This window comes from Aptenodytes patagonicus, chromosome 8 (genome assembly GCF_965638725.1).
Source record: "Aptenodytes patagonicus chromosome 8, bAptPat1.pri.cur, whole genome shotgun sequence".
Classification (NCBI taxonomy): domain Eukaryota; kingdom Metazoa; phylum Chordata; class Aves; order Sphenisciformes; family Spheniscidae; genus Aptenodytes; species Aptenodytes patagonicus.
In genome coordinates this window covers 15,631,489-15,649,163 of record NC_134956.1, presented here as the reverse complement: position 1 = coordinate 15,649,163, position 17,675 = coordinate 15,631,489, and the positions used below count along the sequence as shown (strand labels likewise).

At 37.4% G+C, this 17,675-nt stretch overlaps 1 protein-coding gene across 9 annotated transcripts in view; it reads left to right on the top strand.

Moving 5' to 3' along the window:
- The window catches only part of FHIT (fragile histidine triad diadenosine triphosphatase), a 638,275-nt gene that overhangs the window by 194,696 nt on the left and 425,904 nt on the right, over window positions 1-17,675 (top strand). For all 9 annotated transcript variants that reach the window (XM_076346544.1, XM_076346535.1, XM_076346541.1 and 6 more), the window contains one exon: window positions 1,703-1,824. In XM_076346544.1, the coding sequence (XP_076202659.1) occupies window positions 1,725-1,824 (100 nt within the window). In that variant the 5' untranslated portion in view covers window positions 1,703-1,724. The remainder of the gene's footprint in view (window positions 1-1,702; window positions 1,825-17,675) is intronic.

Below are 17,675 nucleotides of genomic sequence, written 5' to 3'. Positions count from 1 at the left end.
TTCATTGCGAAGAGAACCATGTCTCTATTATATCATGTAAAAACATTCTTGCATGTTTTAATCAGAATGAGAAACTCCCACAGGGGGGTTGCTGATGGACTGCTTAAGAGAAATGAGGAAGATTGGAGTTCCTAATAATTATTTTTTTCAGACATCAGCACAAGATAGCAGGTGTTTTGTCTGGTAAGCAATTCTTCTAGTAGTTAGAGAGACTTGATTTTTGTATGCTGTCAAGTTTCAGGTTTAATATATGGTAAGGGACACATCCTCTCAGACGCTTAATCTTCTGTTGACTTTATGGGAATAAAAATAATTATAGAACCTTTTCAGATCTTTGAAACAGGGAAGGTTAAAATCTCCACTCTTCCATGGTCTGCTCAAGCATTTCCTTTAATCTGTGATTTTCAAAAATAAAACAAGACACGGTGCCTGCTTAGAGAATGTTTATTACTTGAACGTGTAGTCATCTGATTGGTATTGTATCATACTCAGTTTTATACATGGTTTTCTGGTGTAAAGCCTTACTAGATGCATCTGCTATCCTTAATTTAATTTAGTTAAGTTCTTTTGTGGAATCAGATAGCTGAAAAAGCCAGAACTTCCTTTCAAAGAACGAGCACTTCTCAAAGACACTTTCGAAGTGTGTGCACTTAGAGGGGGTTGTTATATGTGCTTTTTGTTGGAGCAGGTACAAGGAGGGGGACCTTAAATTAGAATAAATCTTTTCAGTTAAGAACCAAGTTTGGGTTTTACTAATCACGGTAGGCTTGCAAGAAAAGAGCTGCAGCAAAAGACCCTACATGACTCTAACAGTATCTTTCCCCATCTGAAGCAACTTATAAAACTGAATTTTCTGATTAGTCACTTGGTTCAAGCAAGGTAATGTTAGTGTAATCCTTTCGATGTGTCTGAAGTATTGTGTCACATGAAATTCTTCATTATTTCGTATTTTACCCTGCAGCACCTTGGATATTTCTGATTGAATTAAATACTTTAAATACTCTAGGGCTTAAAGACCTAAAATAGACACTGTTAGGATTGTGCCTTAGTTATTTAAGAAGGATTTTCATCCTCACCAGGAGGAGAGAAAATTTTAGTGAATGAAAGTGGAAATCTTTGGCTTTCTTTGCATAAGAGAAAATGTTGCACACAACTATTGATCGTCTTCACATTTCAGTTGCTCAAACTAGAAAGCGTGGATGGAAAATGACTAAATATGCTTTCCTTAATTTGTCAGTATTTCTTCAATTGAGGTATTTAGTGGAGAGATTGATTTAGAAAATGTGGTTTATTTCGTAAGTCCTGTGTGCATTGATTTGCATTATGGCAAAGGGGATGCGAAATACTATTCGTGCTTTTCCAAGCACGTATGACTCAAATGTATACAATGCAGAACAAATGAAAATGGGAGGGAGAAATTACATTCTCTGTCTAGAATTTTGCAGCCCTGCCAAGATGATGAGAAAAGGGTTTAGGAAATTATATGTAAAACTTTTGCTTTGGAAAGAAGCCCTTTCCGCCACCCCTTCAAAGAAGCGGTACTTTAGGAAAGCCTTACCAATCTTTCCAAAACACCCAATGCCATGGTGAGCCCAGGAGGCACTTTCTTTCAGAAGCTGCCTAGACAATTTGGTTGTCTTATTCCTGTTGTTTGCAGAAGCAAAGTCAGTCCTTTAATTATCATAACTATTGTCTCTTTCAGTCCCTGAAGATTAACGTTTATCATGCTGAGATTCGGACAGCACCTCATCAAGCCCTCCATGGTCTTCCTGAAGACTGAGCTCTCCTTTGCCCTTGTGAACCGGAAGCCGGTGGTCCCAGGGCGTATCCTTTCGAGCAGTGCCTCGACGATGGGCACCCACGCTCTTGGGGAAAGCAGGAGGAGCTCGGTGCGCTTCAAGGGCCAGGTAGGATGCTATGCGGGTTTATTCTGAAACCAGGCAGTGGAACGTAATACGCTTGGTCGGTGTTGCAGAACTGCCGAAAACGGTTGCTTAGCAACTGTGACCTTAGAGGTGAATTTCTATTGACCTTTTCACCACAGAAGATGTATAAACAACTAGGTGTACTAAAAGCATTTTAAAGTGTATCTGAGGTGGTACTGTTTAAATTTCATATTATGCTAAATAACACATTCTGCTTCCCTTTTAATAATGTCACTTATTTTTAGATGTGTTAACTTCTTTATGGAGGATTTTCAACTTCTCCTAGCTAAATGTACACAATTTGTCAAATGGCAGCAGAATCCTGTATGAAGACTCTTTTTTTTTTTGGGACAGCTTGCTTTGATTAATTTAGGTAGGGATGGATTAAATAAACCATCTGTATAGCGCACACATTTCCTGAGGAAAAAATGAAGCCCCATGTTGTAAGTAAAATTCTCACTTTAGAAACTGTATGGGAACTTGATTCTGCAAGACGCTAAATGTACCTATTTAGTGTATTTTGAAGTGTGGCATGTTATTTTCCAGTCAAAACTCTGCTGCTGTGTAACTTGTGCTGATTTCAGTGGCTAGAGGTGGAATTTTTCAGAAGTACTCAAGACTGATCACTTCATTTCCATAGAGGTCCGTGGTAAAATTTTAGTAGGAACTCAGGCAATGGCTGAATGTGTTTTGGGAAAAGAAGAAAGTCATCTGGAGTTTATTGAAAGCTTTCTTGTTCTTCTGTAGTTTTATGTTGTTTCTTTCACAATTTAATGTATAATTTAAAAATTAGTAACCTTTAATATATTTTTTTTAAACCCATAAATGTGTTTCTTCTGAAATATGGAATCTTCCTCTCCTCCCATCACTTCTGTAGATTATAATTTTTCAATATAGAACTTCTCTCTGCACCTGCTTTGAATGGTGTCTGTTTGTACCAGAAGTCAGATCATTTGGTTATAAATGCGTGGCAAAGATGCATAGACTTTATAGAAACTTTAAAGGTGTTACTATCTCACCAATATATTTTAATGAATTAAATGAACAGTTCTTCTCAACTTCAAGTTTCTGAAGTATCTGATGTAAATCGATGTGATTTACAGATTGGTCATAAAAAAAGACATTTTCAAAGCTATCTAAAGACAGTATCACATCAGTCACTGTGAGATGCAGAGCCTGTAAACGCCTGAGCAGTATGTTGGTATATGCATTGTCCAGATCAGAGAGTAAATAAAAAGTTATCTGTACTGTGTGTGAAAGTTTTAAAAACAATAGTTAATGATTTTTTTTCAATTAATCAGTTAAGTGAACAATTGTATCTCTTGTTAAAAACAAAGAAGAGTTATTTCAGATGAAAGATACTTGTTTTAAAGTTTTCTGCGCACCTAGTAATGACAATTTAAGCAGCCTATAAAACTTAATTATTCCAAGCTTCTTTCCTTCTTAAATAATTAAAGATTATAAACTCTAGTTGTATAGCTATTGCTGACTGTTTGACAGATACATTTATTTGCTCAGGTTTAGCTTTGCAATGAGTATTGCAGCATATTTTATAGTGTCACATTGTTTTAATAGCTCATGTGTTGTAATATATAATGTAGTTTTTGTTTCTCCATTGAATAAATGTTCAGGTAATAAAACCCCAACCCTTTCCCTTTCTCCTTACAATAATAAAAATTAGAAAAGGTCTTGATGCAAAGGCTAGAATACAGTTTGTGAAATAGAGCAATTTGCAGTTGTAAGCCTTTAAAATGTCTGTATAATGCAGCATTCATCTGGAGACCTGGCAGTAACAAGTGTATTTTCTTTGTTTTATTGCAATAATTTTATCTGCCTTGTCTTTGGCACACTTGTGACATTCCTTTTCATATTTTTTTTTCCATAGAAAATAAAATATTAATGTGTGTGAATTAGAGAGACAAAGGAAATCAGTTTGAAAGCCAGCTCACTCCAGGTGGTGGCTTTAATTAACTAGTAAGGTTGAAATTCCATCTTGAAACAGAACGTGGGATTGGAGTTGTGAATTTGCTGTAATAGTTTCAAAATAAAGCTATACTCTGGAAAAAATGGTCTTGTGGAGTTCAGCATTCATGAATTGAGCAATGCCAAAGCACGCTTGTTCAGTTAACACATTGCAAAGTTTTGTTTTGTTTATTTCCAGCTGCCAATCCTGTGAATTGAGTTTGACACATGAAAGTCAAACTGTGCTAATAGTAACCAAGAATAGGAGTAGCAAGAACATAGTATTCATGGTAAGGAAAGAGTTCCCCTGTTCTTGGAGAAAGCTGCCTCAGTTGCCCCAGCATTAGACTTCTTTCTCATGGGTGCACGCTAGTTCATGGACTCAGGAACCTGTTTGTAAATAGGATCCCTTTGAGTGATGTGATTATTGCAGATTCTTGAATAGGAGGTAACTGGGATCTTACAACTGAGTAAGGGATATCTGGCATTCAACTGGAATCTCTACTGTGTAAACTAAAATATGCGCATGTGTTTGACAGTAGTAGCAAACTCATTCACCTCTTTTGGCACAACCAAATGGAGAGGGAGAGCTACACGAGGTCAGTGTGCAGGATTAGTGCGTGTTCGCCTTGGGACAGCCAGACCCTTTGTTGTCACCTAATAGGAAAATGGTTAAGGCTCAGAGGTGTCTGACCGCAGTCCGTCTGAAGACATCAAGTCACTCAACATCCATGACAAAATGAGGAGTATGTACTTGCTCTGTTCTTGCATATAGTTCAAAGTGGAAGATGGGGCTTCCCTGCCCCTTCTACTTGTCTGTCTTATTTCAGAGCAGCCAGGCACATGGTATTGGGGACAGTCTTGATTAATGAGATATTGTTTTTTAGGGTGTGTTTTTATGTTGATTTTCTATTTTGTACAGAAATGGTATGATTTTTTTGCTAATGCCTGTGAATTGTTATGGAGCCAAGAGTCTAGGTGGGAATACTGTATGTAGTGCACATCTTAACAGTTAGCTTGGGAGTGGAGAGGGGGTGAGCTAGTTATTGTGTAAGCTTGCGGGGATTTGTATGCTTATACAGGTACCAATACTGTTTTCTATGAAAAGCAGAGTCCCTGTTTCCTCTGTTAGCTTGCTGCTCTGCAAAGAGTGATTGTAAAAGAAGTCATTTGTGGCTCCCTTGAACAACTACGTAGCTGTTTTAGAGGAGGTAGCTATTCAATAGCTGGAATAGCACAGGGATGTGTCTACAGTCAGCAAATGCATTGTTTCTGTCATACAAAAGGCACAAGACAAACTGAATCGGCTCATGCAACCAGCATGAGCTAAGTTTCTACTTGTCTTCTTACTTAAATTATTTCATTCAGAGCCTTGCTGCTTCCATAGTTCAGAGCAGAACTGTGGTGTCTTTTTAAAGAAAATCCATCTGCTCTTTGACAGGGACTTTTTGCTCTTTAATATGGTAGCAAATACTTTGTGAATGACTTACCATTTTACTGATGTTTTCCTAGCCATACGCCATAGCTTTGCATGGTTTTGCTCACATCTTCAATAAATATGAACTGGGTTTTTTTATCACTGCCTTTCTCATTGCATTGTGCAGGGTACTTGCTTTCATCTTGTGTTAAACATGAAAAATGAATTTGAACATTAGGAGAATCCATATGGGGTCTAGGACTTTTATTATAAATAAAATTATTCATTTGTTATGTCCAATGTTTTTTCAGCAGACAAGGTATTGATCTTTGGATTTGTGTTCAGGATGCCATAAGAAGAACTAGCACAAAAAGAACACAGCAACGTTTGTAAATTGATTGAATGCAATATGTAATGACAGAGACAAACATCAGATCTATGGCAATACTATATTATACAAAGCATTTTTCAACAGTTTGTTGAATTGGTTATTAAAAAGAACAGGGAGTTCCAGCTGGGAACAATGAGCCGAGGGTTATCAGGACCAAGCAATTTTACAGAAATTTGTGGTGGACAGTGTGGCTCCTTCAGTAAGTGCACATGTATGTGTGTGTGTAATAAATTAGAATAAACACTTTACAATAACTTTTCATCTGCATTTGATTATGAAGTTTTTTCCGTTAAAAAAAAAAAAAAAGACACTTTAACTGTTATATACTGAATTTTGCTGGACTATTTAGTATTGCTATTTCCATAGAGATGTGGTGTTTTCCACCAGAAAGTATTCTGATTGTGGGGAATAGACCATATATAAAAACCCAAAGCATGTGATATTTTCTGGCAACTTCATCACTATATAAAGTTAACGGTCATTATTTGTTGCTGAGACAGTGTGCTGTACTGTGAGTTACCACAGCGTCTTCTTTTTATTAATGAGTAGAGAAAACGTTAGTTGAACCAGATGCTCCTTCAAAGACTTGATAACACCCTAAGCTGCAGTGTAATTGTTCTGGGTCTGTTGCATGGGTGGGACGGGATCCAGGGTCATGCAGTGTAAGAATAGCATCTGCTTTGCTGTACGATAGGTCTGTTTGTGAGCTTCCCTGTCATATGCTGTCAGAATTGCCATATTACTTGAGACTGACGTGTTCTGTATTGTCACAAATGATTGCTGCTTGGCTTAAAAGATCTGCAGTTAGAAAGAAATAATCCCTTTGATTAGTATTTTTTGTTAATATATTTTAAAAGTAATTTTTAATTTAGTTACAGTCCTGACAGAGTTTCCATTGAAGATGGCACACTGGCTCTGCAAAGAACAGTAGTATTCTCTCACAAGTTTGGTTGAAAACCATGGTGTTTAGCATGTATATGAAATTTTAATTCTTCGTAAAGTTACAGAGCTGCTGTGTTTATCGTGATTTAGTTAGTTTGTACATTGCACATTTATCACATCTGTATTTATGCTACATAATTATGAATTTTATGGGTTTTAGCCTAAACAAGTGTTAATATTTGCCATAAAACTAAGATTTAGAAAATAAAATTCAGTTTTATTGCAGAATATATAAATTTGCATTTACCTATTGCAGTAATGTACACTGCACTGTTACAACTACAGATTATACATATCGAACCCTGCGGGAAAGTACTCTTTAGTGCTTGTTACAGAAGCTTCGTATGCATTACTATTATTATTAGTTTGCTTTAGCACAATGCTAAGGAGCAGTCATGCTCCTTTTAGCTCTTTAGCAAAGAGCTAAAAATAAGGGGTTTTGGTAAAGTCTTTGTAACCTAAATATGATCCTGGAGATAGCAAGGGAATCACGTGGAGACACAAAATGTTGTTTGGTACAATAAGGAGTGAACTACTTATATGAATTTCTCAAAATGTCTGGTAACTCTAGAAGAATAGAGTACTAGAAAGAGGATGAAGTACCTTTGCTGGTGTAGAAAAGACCTCCCGAATGGGAAGAACAGATATAAATGACGCATCTTGTGTGAAAATGTGGGGGAAGTATAGAGTATATTTCTTCAGCAGGAATGCAGAAGAGATTCAGACTTCCTTCCTGTATTGTCAGTATTAGATAAATTCTTTTTGAGACACCATGCTGAAGCTGTTGAGCATCAGTGGAAAGTCCCCCCTCAGATCCCAAATAAAGCTGTTCCATGACTCTTTCTTATATGAGCAGTCCTGATCCCTCAAGGAGGACTCATTAATGCCATAACGTTTACTTGCACAAATGAGAGTAAGAAAAACACTTCCTATGCTTGCAGAGGGTAAGGAGTGGGACTCTGCACCCTTGGCAGCAGCAAGCCAGTAGATCAGCTTCACTGTACTCTCAAGCTACCTTCTGGGAAAAAGGTTGTCTTCAGACAGCCCAAAGAATGAGTGCTCTGCTCTGTGTATGCAAACCACTTGAATTTAGTGGTGATAGAGAGGCCAGTTAATTATCTCAGGGCTGGAGTCATTTTGTTTGCAGTCTACAAACAAAGGGATGGTGTTTGACTCCCATTAGGAAATGCTGTATCTGAAGATAATAGATTCAGGGCTCTCTGCACAAAAGCTTGTCTGTCTGTCTTATTTGGGGGGCTGGATTTCGACTGTATCATTTGGTCTGATAAAAATACTTTCCCTCCCTTCAAATCCTGTCTTGCTTGAAAGGTGCTCACTGTTGAAGGAGAATGTACTTCACCATAAGGATTTACTTATTCTGTTTGCATTGTTATAGTTGCATTAATATAATAGTGTTGATGAAAATCCCATTCTAATTGCTTTGTGCCAGTATTTTAAATAGAAAGAAAAAATGAAAGTAATGAAATCAAAAGCATTTTTTGCTGATTTGCAAATGGATTAAGTTACCAACTAAATTACTCATTTACCTGCATTCAGCAGATTAGCGATAAGAACTTCTCAGGTTGTAGCACAACCTGGAAGAGGTATTAAAAAAGCTCTCTTAAGGCCACATCTGGGAGAGGCAGTAGCTCCTAGGTTGGAGCCTGGTGCATCTTACCAAATGCCATGGAGGGATGAGCAGTATCTTGTTAGTGACGTGTTCAACTGACCTTCAAACCTTGCTGTATGGAGAGTAATGAGATCTCTGAAAAATGGGCTTGTAAGCTGTGTGCCATAACAGGTCGGATCTGTGCAATTAAATTTCTTGGCTACTTTGCTAACATATGCTGAAATCCAGCTAAAAAATTCCAATTCCATTTTGGTCTAATCCCTTTTGTTCACCTGTTCATCATCATCGTTGTTTGGAACTTAGAAATTACTTAAAGAAAACCACATTATGCATGAACCTCTCTACTGCTTTGTGTGTTTCAGGGGCACTCCCTGTACAGTTTTGAAGGTGTGTTACTAATGTCCTCTAAAAGTGGAACTGCTTGTCCTTACAAGCTCCAGGGACATGCAGAAGAATTTTTGAAACCTAGTCTGTGAGTCCCACCATTGTGGTACCTATTATGCATACTTACACCATGCCCATAAAGTAAAGAACAATTTGGAAAGCCCGTTCTTGTTGTCATGAAAAAATGTAAAACATCTAAATTTTAGATCAATTGGCTGATGATTGCTACAGAAGATCGAATTTCATAGAGGCTGCCTACTGTCTTCCCAATGTTGTGATTTTTATTTATATGATATAATTGTTGAGACCCTATTTTATGTGAAAGCAGCTTATTTTTTGAAGTTTGAAAATATTATTTAAACTTACATTCATATTTAAACTTATTTCACTGTGTGTTAGGTTAGTTACGGCCTCCCATTTTGTTGTGTTTATCCTCATTAACAATTTGCAAAGCATATTAGCATTTTCACATCAACTTACAGCTGTAGTTTTATAGTAACTGAGTTAAGTGAATTTACTTTGAGCTTCCTGTCATTGGGATGGCAGAGATCATCTGGAAAAAAGAGTTTACCCATTTGTTTTTTAGCATAGCAAGAAACCTGGCTAAATGGTTAGTGAGAAAAACCTCATCCAAAGGAGCTGGAAGAAGTCAAGTTTAAAAGACAGAGGAGCAAAGCTATGTAGAAGGAAGTAAAATTAAGAGGTAGCAAACTTTTGTATGATAAGTGGCAGGGAAACTGAGGTGGATTCAGAAAAGGTAAAATGAGTGTTTCCTTTGAGGTTTAACACAACAGTCGGCATTCTTGTTTAAAAAACTGTGAAGTCCTGTTTGTAAATAATGAATACTTTTAGTCCAGCAGTTATTTTCTAGTCTAGTAGAGAGCAAATTTATAATTGGTTAGGTTATTGAACAAACCTGTAATTTTGTCCCTTTTATAATATCAGTAAACCCAAACAAACTCAACAACCATAAATGAACAATAGATAACAAAAACAAAGAGGGTGTTTCTGCCATTGCAATTTTGCCACTACAGAAAATTTAAGTACCTGCATCAATAGCAGATATCCATGTGCTTTGCATTCAGGTACCAATTACCATGAACTTTATAAAAGAAAGGAATAAAAAGATTTTTTTTTTTCTGAGCACATAACGGGATTTAAATTCAGCTTTTTTTTATTCTTTTCAGTAGTTTCTGACTAATGAAGGAGATGACAGTTACAAGCCGTTCCCGTTCCAGTTTGTGCATGTCTAGGACCTTTTGTCCTCAACAGAGCCATCAGAATGTGATACGCAGCACACACACAGTTAACTGAGTCTGGGCAAGGTATTGCATGGCTTGCTCTTATGGCAGAATATAATTAAAAGAGATGATTGGAGTACATGGTTATTCATAATAGATGTCACACAATTACCATAAGTAATGCAATACATGCAAAATCTCCATTTGTAATGAAAATAGATTTGCTGGAAAGTCAATTGGAAATTTCATTTATTACTTATTGTTTCTAGCATATTGGAATATTTTGTGCTATTCAATACAACTATGTGTTTTCTTCAAGTACATATTTTTGAGAGGCATCTGATGTGAATTTCCTGTTGCAACTCCTAAGAGGAGATCTAGTGATACAATGTTAAACTGTCATTCTAGATTCAGAAGACAGAAGAGATGTTTGCTGTGAAGAGCCTAATATGTAGTATTTTTCTGTTGAAACATACATTAATATTCTTTGGTCTACCATAATTATAATCTAAAGAAGATATTTCATAATTTCACAAGTAATCATCTTGTACTCCTTGTATTTAAAGGACCTCTATCGTGGTTTAACCCCAGCTGGCAACTAAGCCCCACACCAGCCGCTCGCTCACTCTCCCCCGGCGGGATGGGGGAGAGAATCAGAAGGGTAAAAGTGAGAAAACTCATGAGTTGAGATAAAGACAGTTTAATAGGTAAAGCAAAAGCCGCGCATGCAAACAAAGCAAAACAAGGAATTCATTCACTCCTTCCCATGGGCAGGCAGGTGTTCAGCCATCTCCAGGAAAGCAGGGCTCCATCACGCGTAACAGTTGCTTGGGAAGAGAAACGCCATCGCTTCGAACGTCCCCCCCTTCCTCCTTCTTCCCCCAGCTTTGTATGCTGAGCATGACATCATATGGTATGGAATGTCCCTTTGGCCAGTTGGGGTCAGCTGTCCTGGCTGTGTCCCCTCCCAGCTTCTTGTGCCCCCCCAGCCTGCTCGCTGGTGGGGTGGGGTGAGGAGCAGAAAAGGCCTTGACTATGTCAGCACTGCTCAGCAGGAACGAAAACATCCCTGTGCTATCAACACTGTTTTCAGCACAAATCCAAAACAGAGCCCCATACGAGCTACTGTGAAGAAAATGAACTCTATCCCAGAAGACAAAACCAGTGCAACCTCCAACAGTGAAGAAGGGAAAAACAGACATGCCATGTACATAGAAAATAAGCAGGAATGCTCTCTAAACTTACAGAAATGAAGGAATAGTGCACTGTGGTGTGTCATCCTAGTACCTTCTCCAGGGCATAAAGAGCAATAAATAGTGCCATAGCCTAATCTCTTCAGGCTACCTGGTGTAGACGTCACTCCTTTGAGGGTAAATCCAATTTACTGTATTCCCCCAGTGAGTGCAGACGTAGAGGTCTGAATAGAGCCCAGTCACTGATATGGATTTCTTCAGAGGCAACTTAAGAAAAACTGTTCACAAAAGGAATGTTTTGAACACAATTGCTTTACTCTGAAGCAGTACTAGACTTCTGGATACCTGTGCAAAATAACTGAGTTTTGAGATGCAAGGCCCCAACTCTGTTGGGCTTCACCCTTCTGGCATCTGTTCTTTTTTAGGTAGGACAAAGTTCTTCCCTCCTTCTTTTCCTCCTCTCCACCCCCGTAGCACAGTTAACTCATGCCCAGCGGTGTGCTTTCCTCCACTGCCTGCTCCAGGAAGGTAGCACATACAGTCTCTCCCACTTTGCTGTGTGCCCAAAGCTGCTCAGTTGTTTGTTTAGGAAATGCTTTCTTCTGTGGGTTTGAACTGGCAGGTGAGACTATCAAAGACAGTGATTCCAAATGGCCCTAGGATTGCTTTGCAGAGCTTCAGCTGAGGGTCAAGCACCTTCTCTGAGCAGGGCAATTGGGTAAATTATGTTTTAATAAGTTGTCATATGCAAAGTTAGATATGAACATAGCACACAATGGAGGCTTTGTGTAAAATGAGGCTACAGTTAAAAATGGAGTGCATAATTCATTGGTACAGATGTATTTCACTTTATCACTCATACCATATCTAGGTTTCTAAGGTTGTACAAGCGTGTATCGTCTGCTATTCATTTGCTCATGTATTTTACTTTTTGCTGTTCCTTGTAAGCTGCTGACTTTGAATGTTTCTGATCAAAACTTATAAACCTCAGCACCTCTCAGAGTGAGCTTGCTTGAGCAGATGTTTGTGTTGTACAATAAAAGTTGAAAATTCCCCTACTGATACTCTTCAGTTTAACATCATACTGCATTCAGATGAGTGACCTCTCTACAGAAACTGCCTAAGAGCAGCTAGGTTTAGTTCAGGATTTGTTATCTTTATCTGTTAATAATTGGAAGTGCATTGAGATTACCTCATTGCTGTTTGTTTCATAAAATTGGAAATTGTGTGTGACAAGTTTGAGTTTAAATAGGTGAATTTGGAAATACTGCTTTTTATTCAGTCTGGTCTGATGGACTTCAAGTAGCCGAATACAAAGTTTTGCTCTGTTACATGTAAAATGTAACTATTTATGAACATATTTTACAAATGTGTCATTGTATGGTTCTGTATTTCTTTTTCTGTCACTCCCAGGTAGAACTTGCCTGGTTCACCTCCAGACAGCAGCGATCTAACACAGCCATTACGACCTATTTTGACTGTCACGCTGCTCCTATATTGCAACTTAATGCCACAGATTCCACGACGAGGCGTGTGGGCAGGAGTGCTGATGTGCCCTGCGCAGCCCCTGCTCCGGGCATCGATCCGCAGGCGCTGGGGAGGGCAGGGAAGGGGATGGATGGAGCATCCCCATCATTTCTCCTGGTTGCAGGGAAAGAATATGTGACACAGATTATATATTTATATTATGCCATAGAAATTAATGTTGCCAGAATTCAGCCATTGCAGTTTAGTCACTATAAGCACACATTTCAGGAACATTTTCTTAGGCTCAGTTTTGTTACTGATGATTCAGTTGGAATAGAACCTAGCTCGTTTGGTACGTAGTTCACTTTACTACATTCGTAGTAAACTTTATCCAGGGATAAAGTTGAGAAAAAATATTGTAAGGATATATAGTTCAGTAAATAAATTGCATTCCTGGCCGAGAAGAAACCCAGAACCCAATTGTGAAAACATTACATTTCTGTTTATGCTATTGAATTGAACATCATGTATGATTTGAGGGCCAAGAGGGAGAAGGAAGAAGGGAGACATAGAGAAAGGGGAGAGGGAAATAGGTTTGTATTTGCCTTCTTACTTTTGACCTTTTGGGTGCACCTGGGTAGCGTTTATACAGTTATACAGCTTCTTTAACAGCACACTTCTTATTTTTTTCCTTTTAGGGAGGGAATAAGTTCAGGCAGTGAACTTATTCCAGAAGCTTTAAGAGGTCAAAATGTAGTGACACTTGTGATAACATTACAAGAATATAAAAGAAGTTGCCAGAATGTACGATTTTGCCAGAGAAAGGTAAAAGTAGCTTGATCATACCTGCCTATACAGGAAGACAATTTCCAGGAATAAAAGTCTTAGACTAGCAAAGGCATTAATAAGACCTGTAGCTGTAAACTTGAAGCTGGAGATACATGAACTATAAGCAGTGATATATATATATATATTTTATTTTTTTTATTATTGAGAGTAACTTAGTGACTGAAACAAATTGCTGGAGTTGAGGAGCATTTGTTATTATTTGGTACTTTGAAATCAAGATTGGACTTCTCTTTAAGGTTAATGGGAAGCTCTTCATGGAGGAATGATAATGATGGAATCTGTGGGGTGACATGGAGGAAATCAGAATAGTTGATCTCTCTCTCTCTCTTACTGGCTGAATGATGTGGACTGTTAGTGGAACAACAATAAGCTGTGACATTTTTTGCTATTCTCAAGTCTTCCAAATGAATTCTCATCTTCTTTAGAAGAAAGATTGATATAAGAAGGAAGGAAGAGTTGTGCATTAGAAAGTGAAGTCAAGATAACTGGATAACCTTTCAAAACAGAGGTGGGTCTTATTTTTGAAGTGGTATCATTTAACTTTGAAAATAGTAATTGAGAATTACAAAAAAAGCAGTTTTATTGACCTGCAATTTGATATTCCTGCCAGGAGCTTGAAAGGGAGCATAAAGTTACCCTATTGCTGTCTATTAATAGCTAATTTAGAATTTGTTAAAATTCTGCTTAACTTACATATTATTGATTGTATTTCTTTAAGTCTGAACACTTAACTTTTGTGAATTGCATTCAATGTATAGCAAAATTGAATTACTTTGAACTGCATCTGAAAAAAGGCAGATGTTTTGGGATTTTAATTTTGCCTATTCATAAGGACATAGCAGGATGCTTCCACCAAGCACTACCTACCTGTTGAATGTTTGGGTGCAAGAACCACCATCGATGTTGAAAACAGTCCAACACTTTCTTGTTAGAGCCGAATGTCTTGTGTCTCAATGTTTTATTGAAATTTTTGGCAGAAAGTCCACCTATCATATTTGCAAAATGAAATTACATGTTCCCCCACCACAATTACTTTAGTTCCAGGTAGTGCAAATGAAAGACAAAATGAAAACAAACTTTTTAATATACTCCATTTTGCATAGTTCCATGGTGGTGGAGGGAAATTATGTTGGGAGCAAAAACTTTATAAGCACTTTGAAATAGGATCAGTGTATTTTTCAAATGACTCTCCTTAAAAAATTTTAGTGAAAGACCTCAGACATGGCTGCTTACACTCAGTTGCAGAGGAACTAGGGGAGTATTGCAAGAAGGCACTTTTTTTTTTCCCTGCAGTCATTTTGAATGAATGTAAAACATGAAGTTGCCATCCTTCTTAGGTAGTAGGAAGAGTTAATAAAAAAAAAACCCAACACCTAATTAGTATCCAGTCATGTGGAAGGATGCTAATGACATCTCTGCTCAATTAATGTTTCCCTACTATGACTCTATCAATATTAATAAAATAAGTTATACTTGCTTGTCTTTCAAAAAAAAAATCTGAATTTGACCTGGAGCAAGTTCATCGCAAAAATATTGTGGATTTGTGTAATTCTATTTTTATGTTAATCTGAAAACAGCCACATTAATGGAACACTGCTGACATAGCATAATATTTTGCTGAGGTTATTTTGGCTTAGCAAACAGTGAAAGTATCTCCTTTTCCTCTCCAGTTCCTTAACAAAATAAAATGCAATGCCTTTAATATCGATTATAACTTATAAATACCACATGGTATTCAATCAGCTTTTTTAAATGTGGAGAAACATGCTTCTTACATGAAGATTAGGTATTAACTGAAAGGATCCGATGCAAACAGATGTTTGCAGAAAGCAAAAACCAAGAAACAGCTTACAATACCATTTATGTATTCAGTTGAAAGAGAAAAGTGGGAGAGAATTTTGAACTAAACTGAACTGCTTTTCTTAATGCTTACAACATCTAGCTTGATTTTTATCATGTAGATCAACTAGTCACCTATTGCTTAATTTTCTGGATTTTTACACAGTTAAAAGTTGGAGGAAATGTTTTAGTTCAGTTATAGTCATTAACAGTAATGGAGTTGGTGTAGATCTTATTCAAACTGGAGCACCATAGAGAGAACAAATTAGACTGTGTTTGTTAGAAAGCATGTCAGGCTCAGGTTAGCCTTCGAAGATGCCTTGCATGGAAATAATGAGTTTTATGTAGGGAGCCAGGGGCTGCAGCACTGTGTGCAGATATGTATTTCTATGCTGTGCTCCTTCACCTGCATGTAAAGTTCTCGCTTGTGATGGTTGTTTTTATAACATTTTATAACATAACATATGCAAATCTTAAACTTGTTTGACGTATTTTTAAACTATGGGGACACAAGATGTCAAGGTGAGATTTTTTTTTTTCCCCCCTCTGTATATATGAATGATATACTTAATCCAAACCTCTAGTGAGAGTCCAGGTCAGGCTTTATGCATCCTTAAACAAGAAAAATCTGATCCATTTATATGGCATTCAGAGCAGCATTGTTTGTTTTAGTCTAACCCTGATATGTAGTGTGGATTGTTTATTCTAGTTGATGACTATTTTTTTCAACATTCATTGGTATCTTAGAAGCCCATGGATTTATCTACTCATTCGTGTATGTTACAGTGCTTGCAGAGTAGAGGATAGTCTGTAAAAACTGGCTTGTGTGCAAGTCAAATGGATGATATTTATGTAGCCACCTTAGTTCAGAATCGGGAGAATTATATGTGGGATGTATTTGGAAATGTAATAGGGTTTGATCCTCCTAAATTAAATAACAGGATGCATAATAATGAGTATTTTGATATGAAATGGATACAAAGAGTCTGGCACTGCTAAATGAAAGAGAAAAAAGTTAATATTTTAACCAACCAGTAGAAATGCAAGGGCCCATGCTGTGCAATGGTGGCATTGCTGTTGTGCCTATATATTCCAAAAAACTACTGCTTTTGTGATGTTCCTCCATTTTTCCCAACGTGTGTGTGGGGTCAGGGGAAAGGCAATGATGTGCAGTCCAGCTTTGAGTATTTTCTCAGATCCTCCTTGATCTTTAACCATCACATTGATGGTACCTGGATGAATTTAACTTTGTACCTCAGCTAAAGTGTTGTCCATAGGGGATCATTTTTGATTGCCTATAAGATATCAGAATAAAGAAGATAATGTGATTTGATGACTGTGTTCTGTCACGATTGAAAAGGCACAGTGAGATGCTCTATTTGTCTTTTTAAATAATGAAAGTTGTATCAGGATTGTCATCTGATCTGTCAGAGGATTCAACAGCAATAACTATCCTCCATCTCATTACTTCCCCTTCCCTTCTGAAACTTTTTAATCTTTGCAAGAAAAATTGTCAACTGTTGTTGATCTCAAGTGTTGTTTGTACCCATTTACTGCGCAACTTAAGGATACATACTTACTTTTAAAACCTCTTCACTGAATTGGTGATTTTGTGAGGAGATGATATCATTCTCAGTTGTCATAGGGACCTCCTATGTTCCTTATCCCTGCAGGTTTGAGGAGAAAAATAATGACTTACCTAATCTAATTATGTTTTTAATTCACGTGCTGGTTTAAAATGGTAGTTAAGGTTCTTTAAGCCATATGTGTTTGGTGGCTTAGATTTTCAAAGCCATTGCTGAGATTATGAGTGATTCCTGTGATGATTGTTTCCACTTGCGGGTGTGGGGAGGGCAGTTTCATTAACTTCAAACAGATCAGTAGTCGTCCTTTTTTAAGCAAGATGTGTATTCTTGTTATTTTTCACGCTGTACCAGTTGGTCAGTAGTCACAGATTGTTGTCCATTTTTACCCACAAGGGGTAGAAGATAGCTTAAGAGTAAGATACTCTTAAACCTAAGGAATGTGAGAATATTTTCCAGTTGGAATCTAGATATTTGGGAACATGTGACCTTTAAAAACATGTATTTAAAAGTGCTTCATTTAAAAACTAAAAATGCCAGTACAAATACCGGACAGAAAAGGAAGAGAAACAATGTGGAGGTATAATAATGTGTTGTGTTTTTCTCATGAGAGACAGTAGGCGTTTGACTGTCCTACTGTTGTAGGGCTGAGCAGGTTCCCCGTGGGTTCCTTGTCCCATAGAATTGTGGAATGCAATGAAAGCCAGCAGACTCATATAAACCTAATGTTATTCCAAAACTTGAATCTAATTTTTGTTCGTTGTCAGTTAGGCTGCTGCACTCTGCAAAAGCCTCTGCTGTCAGAGCCACAAAATTCTGAATATCTGTTTAAGAAGGTCCTTTGTGACTTCC